At 37.7% G+C, this 17289-nt stretch overlaps 1 protein-coding gene across 2 annotated transcripts in view; it reads left to right on the top strand.

Annotated features, from left to right (window-relative positions):
- ITGAV (integrin subunit alpha V) overlaps positions 1 to 17289 on the top strand; it is an 86433-nt gene that overhangs the window by 21367 nt on the left and 47777 nt on the right. For both annotated transcript variants that reach the window (XM_082631096.1, XM_082631095.1), the window contains exons 3-4: positions 11142 to 11233; positions 13682 to 13796. In XM_082631096.1, coding sequence (XP_082487222.1) covers positions 11142 to 11233; positions 13682 to 13796 — 207 coding nt within the window. The remainder of the gene's footprint in view (positions 1 to 11141; positions 11234 to 13681; positions 13797 to 17289) is intronic.

Genomic DNA, 17289 nt, shown 5'->3' with positions numbered 1-17289 from the left:
GCAAACTAGAAGGTGAAGGCTCAGATTCAAGCTCTGACACGTACTAGATGCGACCTTGGGCAAGTGATTTAAGTTTGGCAGCCTCACTTTTTCCCATTTGTCAAATAAGCATAATACCTACCCTTCAAGTTTGTCATGTGCGTTTAATGAGATAATGTCTATGAAGGTACTTTATAAGCGATGAAGCAGTGTACAAATGAAGAAAGGATAGTTTACATCATGCCCATACTACAGTTGTGGGGAAGTGAATGATTATGGAAAAGGAAAAAAACTAAAGATAATTGTGGATATTCTTAAATGGATTATATCTTGGTTTGTGTTGTAACCTCTGTTATGGTGGCATTTGGGAAAATCTTCTCCTTGCAGCATGCTTTCCTTTTTTAGGGAGCAGATGTTCCTAACAGACTGACCATTGCCCAGTTTTCTTAATAGTAAGTCTTTTCTCAAAAGGTAGACTGATGACGTGCACTGACAGAGGAGAACATGTAGCACCTGGCACGGTCAAAGTCTCTTTGTGTAGAAAGACGGGCTTGCCTGCATGATTGTTAAATATGTCCCTTAATAAAAGGAGAAGCACCTATGTTTATGTTCCAAATTCAGTGAATGGATGTCCCTTCTCTCCCACAATATCTGTTCTAGAGAAGGTCAGAAGTCAGATCACTGCCCTGCCACCCGAATGGCTTGCTGGAACACTTATTACCTGTTCCCCTAAGGGCTTGGCCATAGGCTGGGCAAACCCTGGCCATGCCAATTTTCCAGTCAAGAAAAATGCTGTGGAGTATTTTCTGGATATTACTGCGCTTTGTATTTAATAGAAAATAGAAAACTTAGCTGCTCTCTGGCCTCTCTGCCATACAGTTGCCAGCTCATTGCAATTAAAACAATCAGACCATCTCAAAAACAGCCTCCGAAGTTTGCTTTTGTCCTCTAGGTGAATTTTCTGTCTTTCAGAGTGGTGTCTAGATGTCTGTCCAGTTGCAACAGTCCTGCAAATTAGAAAGTTAAAGAACACAGAGAAAAATAGTCTCCCTTCCCTTGTTAATACAAAATAAATTTATACTAAAGAATTATATATATGTGTGCTTTTTTAATGAAACTGTTTCTCCTGATATAATCTGTTGTTCCCCAGTAGAGAATTATACAATTGGAGAACTGGCAGGCAACCTAGAAATCAGTTAATCCAATTCCTTTATTACTAGTTAGTTGTTATTTTAACTCATGCAGTTAGTTGGTATTTTAACATTTTAAATGTATTACCAACACTGAGTTCATATATTCCTTTAAACTCATCCTCTTCCTGGCCCATTTTGACCTGACTCACACCCATTATTTTAAGACTTAACATTGACTTGGGTTTTTTTTTTTTTTCAACTTTAGTAAAGAGTTTTTGTTTTAAAATGTTAGATGCTTTCAGGATCATTTCCTTCTCATCACTAGGAGGAAACAAACCAGCATTGATGGAGCAGTGAGTGTTTTCAAAGGGCCTGTATTCTTTGTGCTGGCTCCATGAGAAGCATCAGAATTGCTCACGGAAGGAGAGGGAGATTTTGATTCTCTGTTCCCTGTGGTGGTAATAATTCAGTAAATAAATAAATGCCAGTCCCCAGTGAAGTGAGCTTCATCATATTTTCTTCTGGCTCTACTTTTCTGACTCTTCTTGTTTGCTTTTAGAAAACAGTTATATCTAATTTTATATAAAAGATGTCCTTTATCTCTTATCTTAAGTCAATGCAATTATGTTTCTAGAGACATTTAAAGACACTTTAAAGTTATACAGCAAATCATCGTTGCATTAATACTGATACCTAACCACTGCATATTGTCTTTCAGAGTTTCTTAAATTAAGAAACTGTATTTTCTTACTAAGTTAAAGAAGTTATTAACCTCCATTTTGATCTTCAGTAATATCTGGAATTTTGATTTTTTTAATGAATTATTTTTCACGGTATTCTACTCTAGTAGTTTGAGTACTAGGAAGTATAATGCTTATTGAATATAGGAAGAATAATGCTTATAAAAATTGCTAGGAGGAGCTTGCTCAATTTAAATGTTCTTGAATTTCATGAACTAAAACTCTTTTATGTGTGGGAGATGAAAATGTAAACAAAGTTAATTAAGAGGGGATGTGGAAGCTCATAACTAAGCTTTTGTAGAAGATTATTGGATACGTATCCACACTACTTTTTTTTTTACCTTTTAAAACATGCAAATAATGCATATTCATTGATTGAAAAAATGAGAAAACTTCGAGGGGCCAAAAGGAAATAAAAATCTCCCAAATCCCATCACCCAGGAAATCAATGGCCATAAGATATATTTGGATGGGTGTGTATAACGTGTTTGTGCACGTACCTTGTGGCCTTTGTATATACTGTTTGTGTGTGTGTGTGCGTCTGTGTGTATAAATATGTAAAATTATAATTCACTCAATTTATGCCCTATTGTGTTGGAGATAGATTTTTTTTGCTGTTTTTAAAATCTATTATAACAGTGCTTTGAACATGTTTATTAAGTGTTTGTTCATATTTTAAATTATTAGGATTAATTTCTAAAAATGAAATTTGGAAGTCAAAGGGATGTGTGTTTTTTAACGTACATTTGATAAATATTTGCGAAGTAGGAAAACATTGATACAACCTATCTCTGAACCAAACTTGATATAATCTTTCTTAGTTTGGCGGGTGAAACATTTATCTTGTCTTAACTTGCATTTCTGATTTCTAATGAGGTTAAGTCTTTTCTCATATGTTTATTAGCTCTTTCTGTGTTTTTGTTTTGTATTGTCTATTTGTATTCTTGGTCTGTTTCCCTTCTGAATGCATATGTTTATTTTTTTTGTTAATTTTGAAAAAGTCTTTATTATATATATGCATTTCTGTTATGTGGCAGCTACTTTTCTACCTGACAGGTTTGTCATTTTTTAAAAACATAATATTCACCTGTTTTAAGGCTACATAATTATAGAGGTTTGCAGATATTATTATAATCTAATTCCAGAGCATTTCTATCACTCTCTAAAAAGAAACCTCATGTTCAATGCCAGCCACTACCCAATTACACCCCCACTGATGTTAAAATGTGCTATTTAGGTACTACTGAAAAATGCTGCTAGTTATAATTATGTCACCATTGACTGTAATACACATTCATATTTCAAAGATGTTGATATCTGAATATTTGCAGCTGAGTCAATGAAATACATTATTTCACAATAGCATTATATTACAAATACATGATACTAGCAGCTGTCTGACTACTTTTTCATTTTCTCTCATATTTCTTTTATAGTATTTGTAATTCTCTGAAAATATCTTATGTAATTGTTTATTATTTCTCTCCCTTGAAAGCAGGGACCTTATCTGTCTCATTGAACTGCTATATTCCATTCATTTAGACATAGGAGTTACCCATGATTTATTTATTTAAATGAATGATCAAAGAGATTTCTTTCTCTGTCCTGTTAATTTTCACATAAATAAGTAAACCACATTGGGAGATTTTTCTTTCAGGCAAATTTGTTATAGGAAGTGTGACTGAGCAAAAGTGATGTTTGAGGTAAAAAGCTGCTTAAGGAAGACTGCAAATTGTCTATTTTATTAAAGGGTGAATATAGGATGGCATTTTTTTTAATTGAGGTATAATTGACATACTAGTTTCAGGTATACAACATCATGATTTGATATTCATATATATTGCAATATGATGAGCACAATAAGTCAATTAACATCTATCATCGTACATAGTTACAAAATATTTTTTCTTGTGGTGAGAACTTTTGAGATCTGCTCTCAGCCACTTTCAAATATGCAATACAGTATTATTAACTATAGTCACCATGCTGTACATTACATCATTTTAATAGCCACTTTTTGGGGGCAAAATATAAGCCCTCTGAGGACCTACATCATTATTTGTAAAGTAACAAATGGGAGCTGAATGACTGATACACAGGTCACTTCCAAATAAAAGTTTACTGTTTTGCTTTTCTAATGTTTTGGCATTCTTCTGGCCTTTGGACTTTTCAAAAAAGGTGACATAGTCTTCTTGTTCCCAAGGATACTCTTTTTTTTTTTTTTTTTTTTTTTTTTTTTGCATTACGCGGGCCTCTCACTGCTGTGGCCTCTCCCGTGGCGGAGCACAGGCTCCGGACGCGCAGGCCCAGCAGCCATGGCTCACGGGCCCAAGCCGCTTCGCGGCATGTGGGATCTTCCCCGACCGGGGCATGAACCCGCGTCCCCTGCATTGGCAGGCGGACTCTCAACCACTGCGCCACCAGGGAAGCCCCCAAGGATATTCTTTAGGCATGAAAAGAAGAAATAAAAAAAATGTAGCTTTAGGATGATAAGGTAACTTTGTCTTAAAAATAAGCACCTCCTGTAATTCTCCAGCAAGTTGAATGTTCAACAGTATCTTTTCAAACACTTTGGAGGAAATGAGAAAAAAATGAGAGGAGTTGGTCACTAATCAGCGGACAGAGTCTAAAGCTAAGACAGTTTGCGTTATCCAATATGCTTCTGTCCTGAAGTCTTCAATCATGGGAGTCTGATAAAGTGCAACTGGCAAGTTTAAAAGCCGACCAAAATAGGTGTTAAATTTTCAAGTCTCTGGTGATGTACTTGCTAATTAAGTTTAAGATTCTCTAGCAGCATTTTCTTCTATGAATTTCTGAAAGTGATAGTATGGAGTCTTATGTTAATTTACGTAATAGGGGGCAATTTCTTCTCAATTCTGCCATTGTGTGAGACACTCTTTTTCCTTTTAATTTACTTGGGAGATCACAGCTAATATTTGAAGGTGTTTTACAGAATTATGGACAGAAATCGTTGTTCTTTCTTGACTGTTCCCTGAGGAAGAATTTCCTTCAGCACTGGAATTTCTTCAGTTGTCTGTATTCTGTATCCCTTTCAAGGTTGGTGGCGTGGTCCAAGCAGCCTGGGGAGTTCCAGCATCACTCGAAATGGTGACTCAGGGCTGTGACTCAAAATATTTACTTCCGTCATGTGCCCTGGATTAGCTGCCAGTTTTAGCCAGGTCATGAATGAACTTCTTGTCAGTGTGTTTGGAGAACAGGCTTTCCTTTTCTTTCTCCCCACCCACCTCTATTCACACTTCCTCTGAGTGAAACTTCTGCCTGAGGTTGAATTGGGTATTTTAAGGCTTGGTCTCTGGAAAAAAAGTTCTGATTGGTAAAGAAGAACTTCCCATTGAGCAAACTTCTTAAAAAGATGGTAATTTGAGGTTGTGACCCTGTTGAAGCTGAAGGCGTTCAAAGCAATGGGTGATGATGACATATTTTTTGGAAAACTGTTGACTAAGTTTTGGATGCCAATATATGCCAACGCGTTATAGCCAAGTACATTTGACTTCTTGTGTTTGTTAATGTAATTGAAAACACCTTTAATCACTTGATGCTATAAGATATGGCTGTTGTCTTGGTTTTTCAAATGTACTTTTTAATCAAAAAGAGCCATATTGCCTGGTGCTTTTTCACCTTTGACTGGTGCTGCTTCATTTTTCTTAAATGCTGTGGGTAAATTGCTTGCCATGTTGGAAAGAACTATGGATTTTTGTGCTCCATAATACTTGATGATAAAAATAAAACCAAAATATATGTAAAATTTCTACTTATTTTCCAGGACATTTTTTTAGCTTAAGCTAAACCTGATGTCCACAAAGGCAGATAACCATAATCATAATGGTAGGGGATGTTTTTGATGCTTTTTTAAAAAAAACAGGACATAGAACATGGTAGCAATGAGAAGCACATACTACTTGACCATGCATAGCAGCGTCCTATGCCACCACTTACAAATTTAGAGAAAAGTCCATTTGTTTAGGAAAAAAGAAAATCTATGGAAGCAATTTTTCAAAGTAGTAGGAAGAGAACGGGATAACATTTTACAGAGGAAACTTCTCTTCCTCCTTTCAGAAACATAATTGAAGAAAAATTGCTTAGCATAGAGGGCAATTCAGAAATGCCATAAAGTCCACTCTTAGCGTTGCATGAAAGCTCTTGACAACTGTTCCCCTCTAGACCCTTTTCTCTAGTCACAGTGAACAACTCACAAGTCTCTAAAAAATCCAAGAGTATCCACTCCTTTGTTTCTTTGCACAGGATCTTCTCTTGGCTCAGAAAGCATTCCCTCACTTGTACTCTGCCACCCTTTTCCCATTACTCTTTACACAGTCCTTTACCATTGCTCCACTGTAATTACTTGTTCCCATGACTGTCCCTTGTATCAGATATTTCCTTCTGGGGTGGACTACCATTTCATCATGCGTTAGGGTCATGGACAGCTACACCTGACTTTTCAGTTAGGGTTTGGATCAAACATGGAAGCAATAAGGTTTTCGAGGTCAGAGGCCCTTGGGTACAGAGGCCTACAGGTGGGAATGAGCAGGGCTTGTGTAAGGGACTGGGGACTCAGGGTAAGGGAACTCTTACATATAGAAATAAGTTTATCTTGGAACCTTGATTAAAATTTAGCCATTAGAATAATATTCTTTATTACATACCATTTTCCAGAAGGTTTATCATCATCATTTAGCAAAGAGCTCATGCTCAGATAGCTTATGATGAACTTCCATGTATATTGGAAGAGGAAGTAGATGTGACTTTGAGGGAATATGTAAGTCTCTTAAATCAAAATAGAAATATTCCTAAACTTGAAACTGAAGGAGATACAGGGGGTTGATTAAATAAACTGCTGTACAGCTATGTAATGTTGTACTCAACAACAATGAAAACGGTGCTGTAGGTCTACTCTTACTGACATATTGTTACAGGGAAAAAAGTATATACATTTATATATATAGTAATAGCTTGAATTTTTGTTAATATTGGCTTAAAATATCTACTTTGCATAAAAGGATATGCATGTATTCCTAAAACAAGTGTTTAAGAATAGACACCAAAATGTGAGCAGAGGATATTTCTTTATGGTGGGATGGTGGTATTTAGATTCATCTTTACATATGGCTTTATTTTGTGTTTTATGTTTTCATTTGTTTTGTAATATTTTTAATGATTATTATTAGAGTAAGTATAATAAAGAGTGCAAATAAAGAGAAATAGAAGATATTCTGTTGTTGGCCTTATAGTACATAATATCTGTACTTGCTAACTGCTGTACTTTTATCTTGAAAAATTTTAAACTTACAGAAAATTTGAAACTGTAATACAATGAACAATATACCCTTCACCTAGATTCAAGTGTTCTTGCAGACATTGTGAAACTTTCCCTCAAAACACTTCAGCAGGCAGTTCCTCATAACTGGGACTTCCCCTTATATAACCACAGTACTATCATCATCACATACTAGAAATATGTCATTATTACAATACTGTTATCTAATAAAGTCCATTGTAACTTGAAAAATTTCTTCAGACACAAGATTCAATCAAGGATCACATCTTGCATTGGGTTGCCATAGATTGTTCTCTTTTAATTGTGAATCTTACTTTTTTTGTCTTTCATGACATTGATATTTTTGAGGAAACTATACCAGGTGTCTTGTAGGCAGGAATATTGTATTGGCAAGAATATAGTGATGTTGGGTCTGCGTGTCTTTTTTTTTTTTAACAAATAAATTTATTTATTTGTTTGTTTATTATTTATTTATTTATTTGTTTATTTATTTATGGCTGTGTTGGGTCTTCGTTGTTGTGCACGGGCTCTCTCTAGTTGCGGCAAGCGGGGGCTACTCTTCGTTGTGGTGCATGGGCTTCTGATTGCGGTGGCTTCTCTTGTTGCGGAGCACGGGCTCCAGGTGCGCAGGCTTCAGTAGTTGCAGCGTGTGGGTTCAGTAGTTGTGGCACGCGGACTCTAGAGCGCAGGGTCAGTAGTTGTGGTGCATGGGCTTAGTTGCTCCACGGCATGTGGGATCTTGCCAGACCAGGGATCGAACCCGTGTGCCCTGCATTGGCAGGTGGATTCTTAACCACTGTGCCACCAGGGAAGTCCCTACATGTCTCTCTCTTTTTTCTGAATCGAAGTTTTAGAGTATGAGGAAATACATGGAGTCTTAAATTAGTTTGAGTACCACCTCTCTAATATGGTACTTTCATTCATGGAAGATTTCCTCTAATGTAGAAAAGTTTTGCTTCTGCTTTGACATCTTTAGGGTCTTGCTGAAAAGGCTGTTTTAAATGAAAGCAGAAGCAGGAGGTAGCAGTTGTGATAATGCTGTACTTTTTGTTCAGATACATTAGATCATAAAGTCAGTTCCCTCAGGCTAAGCTTACCTGAGTTTATCATGATGCTTATGGTCTCAAGGGACAATGAATAGAAGTGAATCCCTCCAAGCACCGACTGTTTCACTGTATTTCTCCTGCTTCATTAATGTAAGCGGGGGGGGGGAAATGCCTTTATTTCCTTTGTAGAAAAGAATAGAATAGAAAGCCAGTAACACAGTGAGAGAACACAGTTAGCTTGCAGTGGAATTTTTTAAAAATCCTATTAAATAACTTGTAAGCGTATATTTTATGGCTAAAATCCTTGAAAAAACTATTAATTGAATCCAATTCTTCCAAGGGCTGAGCTTCTTTGTAGTTGTAGGTTAGTCCATTTTGGATATAGCATTTTGTTTTTAGAACATACATTACTCAAACTGTGCTAGGCTATACTGCAGTAGCAACATGGTTTTGTTTTGTTTTTTAATATACAAACAAATACCCAGATCTCAATCACTTAAAAAAGGATAATTTCTTGCTCATGTCATCATCTTGTGTGGGTCATTTGGCTATTCTTGGTGGTTTAGAAACTTGGACTGAGGCTACTTCCATTAAGGGATTCCACACCATCTATTCTTTCAACCTCATGGCTGGGAGAAAGAAAACATGGAGAAAACATATCCACTGTTTTTGTTTTATTTTGTTTTTTAAAATGAAATTACAATTTGAGATTTCACATATAAGTGATATAATGAAGTGTTTGTCTTTCTGTGTCTGGCTTATTTCACTTAGCATAATGTCTTCTAGGTCCATCCATGTTGGTGCACATGGTAGGATTTCTTTTCTTAAGGTTGAATAATATTCCATTTTAATTATATACCACATTTTCTTTTTTTCATTCAGTTGACCATAGACATTTAGGTTGCTTCACACCTTGACTATTGTGAATAATGCTTCAGTGAACATGGTAGTACAGAGATCTCTTCAAGGTAGTGGTATCATTTCCTTCAGATATATACCTGGAGTGGGATTGCTGGATCATACAATAGTTCTGTCTTTAATTTCTTGAGTAGCCTCCCTACTGTTTTCCATAATGGCTGCACCAATTTACATTGCCAGCCAACAGTGTATCAGGATTCCCTTTTCTCCACATCTTCTGATAATAGCCTTCTTAATCGATATGAGATGATATCTTATTGTGGTTTTGATTTGCATTTCCTTGATGACTACTGAACTCATATCCACTCTTAACTGACTTGAATTGGAAGGGAGACATGCCACTTCTGCTCTTAGCAGAACTCATTTTATTGATAAAAATGAGTTATGTGGCTTTAACCTAACTATGGGAGGATGGGAAATGTAAGGGAGCACGTGAACTGTTAGGTGATCTATAGGTCACTGATGTGTGAGGTCGGCATGTGAACACAGGCTTCAAAGGCAAGCCAGCTACTGTTGGGAAACCTTGATTCACATGGTAAAAGGCAAGTACTAGCTAATTTGTTCCTCCTTCCTCCCTCCCTTTACTAGTAAATGGTGCCTTTGTGACCACTGACAAAAAACAGTGAGTGGTGTTTAGACTACAGATAGAGGACTTTGGAAATAGACATGTTAAAATTTTTTTGCAAAACAATGAAAATGTTCAAAGAATAGCACAACTAATATGTTAACACCTTGCATCTTGCCTAGATGACGTCTGGCATTATTGAAATGATCATTAATTATGTATAACTCTTCAGTTGGTCTTAAGTCCTCAGAATGGAAATGAATAACCATAAGCACTACCTTAGATGGGTGGGGTTTAGGGAGTAGATTTAACCAAACCTTTTGATGATATTAACATGTTGTCTGGCATTCTTAAAATTGACACTTGTCTGATGTATTTGTCCAATACAGTTATTGAAATATATGTTTATAAGGAATGATTATTATAAACAGATTTTAAGAGGAACAGACTGGACTTTAAAAATAGTCTCTCCTTCCCCAAATACTTTATGCATATATTTCTGTAATTTTTTCATTGACCAGATCAAGAGCTTTCTCATAGAAAAGTTTTTTTTTTTTTTTTTTTTTTTGCGGTACGCGGGCCTCTCACTGTTGTGTCCCCTCCCGCTGTGGAGCACAGGCTCCGGACGCGCAGGCTCAGCGGCCATGGCTCACGGACCCAGCTGCTCCACGGCACGTGGGATCCTCCCGGACCGGGGCACAAACCCGTGTCCCCTGCATCGGCAGGCGGACTCTCAACCAGTGCGCCACCAGGGAAGCCCTGGAAAAGATTTTTATCTTTATCTTTTTAAATCTACAGTGCTTTACATGAGTACCTGGTATATCAGGAATAATTTCCTCAATAATGTAGGCTGAAAAATAAATGTTTGCATGTAGTGTGCCAAATCGAATTCTTTTTCCAACCAGCCAAATAATGTCTTCTGGATTCTGACTCACGTTATAATGTCATTGGTAAGATCTTAGTCTTTTACTAAGTGATAGTGTAGTGTTAGCTAAGTGTTTTACTAAGTCTTTAGTCTTTTACTAAGTGTTAGCTAGTGTTCTGTAAAGGTGTTTCATAGCCTTCTATTTTTGTAAATATCTTCATGCCACAGAAAGAACTTCTGGGAGTACAGAAGGTAATCATAAGTGTTTGTTTAATAGTTAATTTTCTTACAATTTAGCAACTGGACAATTTCACATACTCTTTCACTTCTGCATTATGATAATTGGTAGTATTACTAACAAATCTGAGACACTTCTAAGTCATCCTGTACTTTATTTTTTCTGATTAGTTGAAAATCCCCGATGTGTGTAAAGTATATGAGATAAATAGCCAGTGTACTATTTGATTAATCAAAGGCACACTAGTCATAAACCCAGTTGGATTGAAAGAAACTATGTTATACTAAGTAAGAATATTTTGTTTCTCACCCCTCACAGTTTTTTTTTAAATTATTTTTTAACTTAATTTATTTTATTTTAGGCAATAGAGATTATGCCAAGGATGATCCGTTGGAGTTTAAGTCCCATCAGTGGTTTGGAGCATCTGTGAGGTCAAAACAGGATAAAATTTTGGTAAGTGTTTTAGATATTTAATAAGTTAACTTTAGTCAATTTATGTGGGAAAACAGGAAGTTTTATGCTTGAAAGCTGATAGTAAAATTCAGTGTGCTAAAGGGCAGAGAGTTTAATCAGGTAACTTAGCTCTGATTAAAGGCCACCCCTTCTAAGGATACCCTCTCTCTCACCCTTCACAGACTTGGCTTTTGCTACTTTCACCTTCATTCCTACATTGTCCATTTTTTTTTTGCCCTACTCGATGGTTCCCATCAGTTTGTTTCTATCCAGCCAGATTTAGGAATAGTGTGCCTTTGTTAATCAAATGCCCTTGTACCTCCTCTTCTTACGAATAAAACACCCCTGCCTTTGCCTCATCGTCCCCTCTGCTACAGTCCCCTTCCTTTGCTCCCCTTTTCAAACACTTGTTGAAAGTGGTTTCTATAGTAACCATCTCCACTTCCTCACTTCCCATCCTCTTCCCAACCCCTCCTGTCAGGCTCAGGTAGGCATGGGCAAGGTCATTCTTGACTTGCGGGTCAAGAATACTTTTCTTGCCCCCTCAAAACCATTCAACAAGGTCATTTGACCCATGCTTTTTGAAATACTTTTCTTTCCTTGCCTCCTGGGACTCTGTACTTTTCTGGTTTTCCCCTTTACCGCTGTTTGCTCTTTTGCCATCTCCTTTAATAGCTCTACTGCTCAGCTTCTAAATGTTGAGGTGTGTCTGAGCTTTGTTCTGGGCCCTTGTCTTCAACTACACCTTTTCCTAGCTGCTCCTATCCTATCCTGTGGCTCTGAATACAATCTATATATCATAATCCCCAAATCTATAGCTCTAGCTCTTAATTCTTGGATCTTTAGAAGTTGTATTTCCAAACTACCAATTTGACATTTCCATTTGTGTATCTCATATATGATTCAAAATGAATGTGGGCCAAAATGGAACTGTTACCCTCCATCATAAAGGAAAAACCACAAAAATAAGTATTTCCATATAAACTTTCCCGTCTTAGAGGCACAACTCTCTACCCCAAACACCAGCAAGCCCTGTCAGTTCTGTCTCCAGCTTCCGGAATATGTCCCACGGCCCTCAGTAAACCATCATCTCCACTATTTCTACCCTGTACCAAGCCATCGTTCCTCACCTGGGTCAGTGCAGTGGCTGTTCTCATCTCTCTGCTTCCTCTCTTGCCCCAGGTACAACCCATTCTTTATAGAAGGACCAGAGTGAACCAGAGCATTTCACCTGCCTGATTCAAACAGTCAAGCAGCTTTTCATCACTCTCAGGGTACAAATCTCATGCTCATCCTGGTTTTTATAAGCATCTGCATAATCCAGTCACCAGCTGCTGTCTCTTTGGTATCATCTCACTCCACCTCACATGTGTAGCTATACTAGTCTTTTTATTCCTTCCATACCAAGTCATTTCAGTTAGATCCTTAGTGTTTGTCCCTCTGCCTATCTTATGCTCATCTTACTGCTTTTCACTTGGGCTGGCTCCTTGTCATTCTGATTTCAGCTCTACTTTCACTTCCTCAGAGAGCCCTTCCCTATTTTAACTACTTGCATAATATTTATTATTTTCTTCTTTTTTCCATCGGATTGTGGGGCATCGGGGAAGGATTTGTTTAGGAAGTGAAATTTCGGCAGAGCTTCAAACAATGTGTCAAATTTTAGCAATTGGAGGTGAAGGGAGAGGTTGAGAATGGTGGCATTCTGGGCAGAAGGAGGTACAAGGAAGCAAAAATATGCAGAAGTGGCAAATACTCCACTCTGGAACATCAGGTACATGTAGAGAAGTGGCAGTGATTTCTTACTTTTAGTTTTTAGGGTAAATATAAAATAGCCCAGTGTTATCTGCGTGTTTGTATTAAAATGTTTTGCTTCAAAGGATATTATAGAAAATTCATGGAATTTTTTCCAGCAAATTAAATCATTATACTTTGGTAGATTACTATGCTGTTAAAAAACATGTATTCTACCATTTTTACATGGTGTTATAACTATAACTCTGAAAGTAAAAAGGTCATAGTTTATTTGGAAAGTAAATAAATAAGCACTGCAAATTCTTTTACTCTCTTCTTACTTGATAAATTATTTGCTTTATAACTTAGGGGTATACTCTACACACATGAGAGTGTTAGTTAGTTAAAATATTGATTTGGTCTGTGCCCTTCAGTTTAGCACCTAACGTCAAGAAGGGTGCTACTCAAAATAATGATTTTGCTATTTTGAAAAAAAAAAATACCTAGACTACAAATATGGCCTTTAGAAGCATATGAGAAGAGTACTTTAAAAACCTTTATCCACTACTGTGATAAGGAATTTAAGGTAAAGGATAGGTTTGATTAATTTTATAAATGCTTATAAAGGGATATTGTAATCTGAGGTAGTATAGATTATATGAAACACTAATTTTTTTCAGAGAATTTTTATGTGTGGACTATCCCCTTTGATTTCAGGCCTGTGCCCCGCTGTACCACTGGAGGACTGAAATGAAACAGGAGAGAGAGCCTGTTGGAACATGCTTTCTTCAGGATGGTACAAAGACTGTTGAGTATGCTCCATGCAGATCAAGTATGTATAGGAAATTGACCAGCTTCTACAAAGAGGTTTGGGAAGCCTAGGCTGTTAAAAAAGTGTGTGTGTGTGTGTGTGTGTGTGTGTGTGTGTGTTAAAATTTGTAGACATACGGTGCTGTTTGATGATAGCAAAATGAAGGCAATTTTATTAATGTAAAGAAATTTAGAATATGCAGTCAACAGGCTTATCTTTCTCCCTAAGAACTAGTTTTCATCTTCCTTGGTCAGTAATAATTAATATTTCATTTTGGAAATCTGCATTTTTAGTCACTGTTAGTCAAAAGGTGCTCCCTTGAGCTTCTCTAACAGAGATGCAGACCCCACAGCTAACGATTCTGATTCAGCAGGTCTGGGTCAGGCCTAGCTACCTTCATTTTTTTTTTTTTTTTTTTGCGGTACGCGGGCCTCTCACTGTTGTGGCCTCTCCCGTTGCGGAGCACAGGCTCCGGACACGCAGGCTCAGCGGCCATGGCTCACGGGCCCAGCCGCTCAGCGGCACGTGGGATCTTCCCGGACCAGGGCACAAACCCGTGTCCCCTGCATCGGCAGGCGGACTCTCAACCACTGCGCCACCAGGGAAGCCCTACCTTCATTTTTAACAGACTCTACAAGGTAATTCTGATGGATACCAAAATTTGAGAACTGCAGCTCTATATTAATAATGATGTTAAAAGTAAAAAAATAATTGTCATAAGGAGCCAGAGTTTTTATAGGAAGGTGAGACATTGGGCTCAGGAGTCGGAGTCTGAATTTCCTTGCTTTTAATCTGTCTCTTTGTCAGTCTGTCGACTAAGCTCACTCCTCTTGATCTAAAAGATCTCACCCTGTTCTCTAATATTATTTGAAATTTCCAATGAAATTTATATTGTGACTAATGATGATTTTGAGCACTTGTAATTCTGTTTAAGCTTTTCCAAACTCTGTATACTTTTTCCTTCTTGGAGATAGCAGTCCTTTTGCTTCTCCACTATTGTTGAATTGGCCACCACTCCAGATCCTCTTTATATCAGAAACATAAAATAGCTTCTTGAAATGCAGTGTGGTGTTTATACTTGGAGCACTTTTTAGGCCATTACTTTTTCTGTTCCACTGGTCAACAGGTAGTGTAGTAGAGAGAATTAATAACAAAAGTACAACATGTAAGACTCTTATTGCTAGACTTTTTTTCCATGTTAGGCAACTTGTGACACCAAAGGATCTATTTAGTCTTCAAAATTCTAAGCAGTTGAACCTCTGAGAAATTACAAAATGATTTCATTAAACACTTATTTCTTAGCCCACTGCCCTGGCCCTACTTGTTGTAAGTGGGAGGTAGACATGAAAAGAATGATACATACCCATAACCACTTTATTAGAGTAGGTCAGAAAGCACACCCTGCGAGAAGGGAGGAGGTGGGCAGCTGTATCCTTGGTGTCTGACCACACCACCTTCTGTTGGTGTTTTTCTCATAGTACTGTTGTCTTTGATGGCATGTGGAAAATGTGAGGACTAAATTTGTGTTTTTAATTTCTGTATTGCAAAAATGTTCCTATGGTGAGAAGATAATTTCGTAGCTCTGAAGGATGAGCTAACCCTTGTGTGCCAGGCTTGTAACCTATTGTTTATGTGATGGACACACCTGTAAAATCACCTTTATTCTTTTCTGATACATATGGGAACTGAGATCCAGACAATTGAAGTCATTTTTTTCCCTACATCTTATGGTAGTGAGTGATCGAATGAGGATTTTAACCCAGGTCTGTCTTACTCCAAAGGAATCTTTTCCCTGTATTACTAACAATAGAAAATGTTTTCCATTTCTATTTCCTCTGTATTAAGCAAAACTTTTCTACAGAGAATACTGCTTTCAAAAGTGCAGGTTTGGGGCTTCCGTCGTGGCACAGTGGTTGAGAGTCTGCCTGCCAATGCAGGGGACACGGGTTCGAGCCCTGGTCTGGGAAGATCCCACATGCCGTGGAGCAATTGGGCCCGTGAGCCACAACTACTGAGCCTGCGCGTCTGGAGCCTGTGCTCCACAACAAGAGAGGCCGAGATAGTGAGAGGCCCGCGCACCGCGATTAAGACTGGCCCCCGCTCGCTGCAACTAGAGAGGGCCGTCGCACAGAAACGAAGACCCAGCACAGCAAAAATAAATAAATACATTTATTAAAAAAAAAGTCACAGGACAAGGCAGCTCCCATTCTACAGTTTAACAGCTTAGAATACTATGCACATGTCATGAAAATTGCTAAACATTAAAAGGGAAACACTTTAAAAAAAAAAAAAAAGAAAAAATGCAGGTTTGGATAATTCCTGATGTAAGAGGACAAGAACCCTTCTGAAAACAAGCATTCTACGATGATCCCTTGAGGATATACTGCCATGTTCAGCTAGTATTTTTCATCATTTTGCCTCTTCAGTAACGACCAGTTCTCTTCTTAACATGTATTTAAAGGATTAAGACTGCGTGATGTAGCTGCTCATAACACTTTCACTTATTTGGTTTAAGCACAGACATTTTAACCTTATTTTCTGAAGTATTTAACATCCAAATCAGATCAGCAAACTATGGCTTGTGAGTCTGTTTTTGTAAATAAAGTTTTATTGGAACATAGCCACACCCATTTGTTTACATGTTATCTCTGAAGGGAGAGTTGAGTCCTTGCCACAGAGACTGTCTAGCCCCTAAGCCTAAAACATTTATTACCTGGCCCTTTACAGAAGATGCTTGCTGATCCCTGATCTCAATAGTAATACCTCAAATATTAGAAAAAGAAGAGAGAACAATCTTAAAAAAATCAAAGTGAATGCCTTTCTTCCTAATAAGCTGGCTTTCGATATCTCTTGATCATTGTATGTACTTTAGGGCTCAACCTTTGAAGTATTAAGCTACCTGCAGGCCCAAAGTGCAAGGGGCAACCTGCCCAGAGAAGAACACTCAAGAGTGGGAATCTCAGAACTTGGGTTATATTCTTGCACGCTGCCAACAACCTGTGTATCTGTAGTCATGGGTGATTCATCACTGGTAAAATGCTGATTTAGGCAAAAGACTTCAGAGGTGCAATTTTTGTATTTTATGTCTTCTTCATACTTCAATAAATTGTGTAACCCAATGGCTGATTTTACCTGAGGCTGCCAGTTTTGTAGGGCTACATTGCCAACTTCTTGATAACTGCCTGTTTTGGTGGTGGTAGTTTGTGGGTTTTGTTGTTGTTCATTTGTCTGTTGTTTGCTTTCTTTTTTTTAACACCTTTATTGGAATATAATTGCTTTACAATGGTGTGTTAGGTTCTGCTTTATAACAAAATGAATCAGCTATACATATACATATACATATATCCCCATATCTCCTCCCTCTTGGGTCTCCCTCCCACCCTCCCTATCGCTCTAGGTGGTCACAGAGCACTGAGCTGATCTCCCTGTGCTATGCAGCTGCTTCCCACTAGCTGTCTATTTTACGTTTAGTAGTATATATAAGTCCATGCCACTCTCTCATTTCATCTCAGCT

Source organism: Mesoplodon mirus (genome assembly GCF_964341445.2).
Source record: "Mesoplodon mirus genome assembly, chromosome: 8".
Lineage (NCBI taxonomy): Eukaryota > Metazoa > Chordata > Mammalia > Artiodactyla > Ziphiidae > Mesoplodon > Mesoplodon mirus.
Note: the sequence above shows the minus strand (reverse complement) of the source record. Positions and strands in the feature narration are given on the sequence as shown.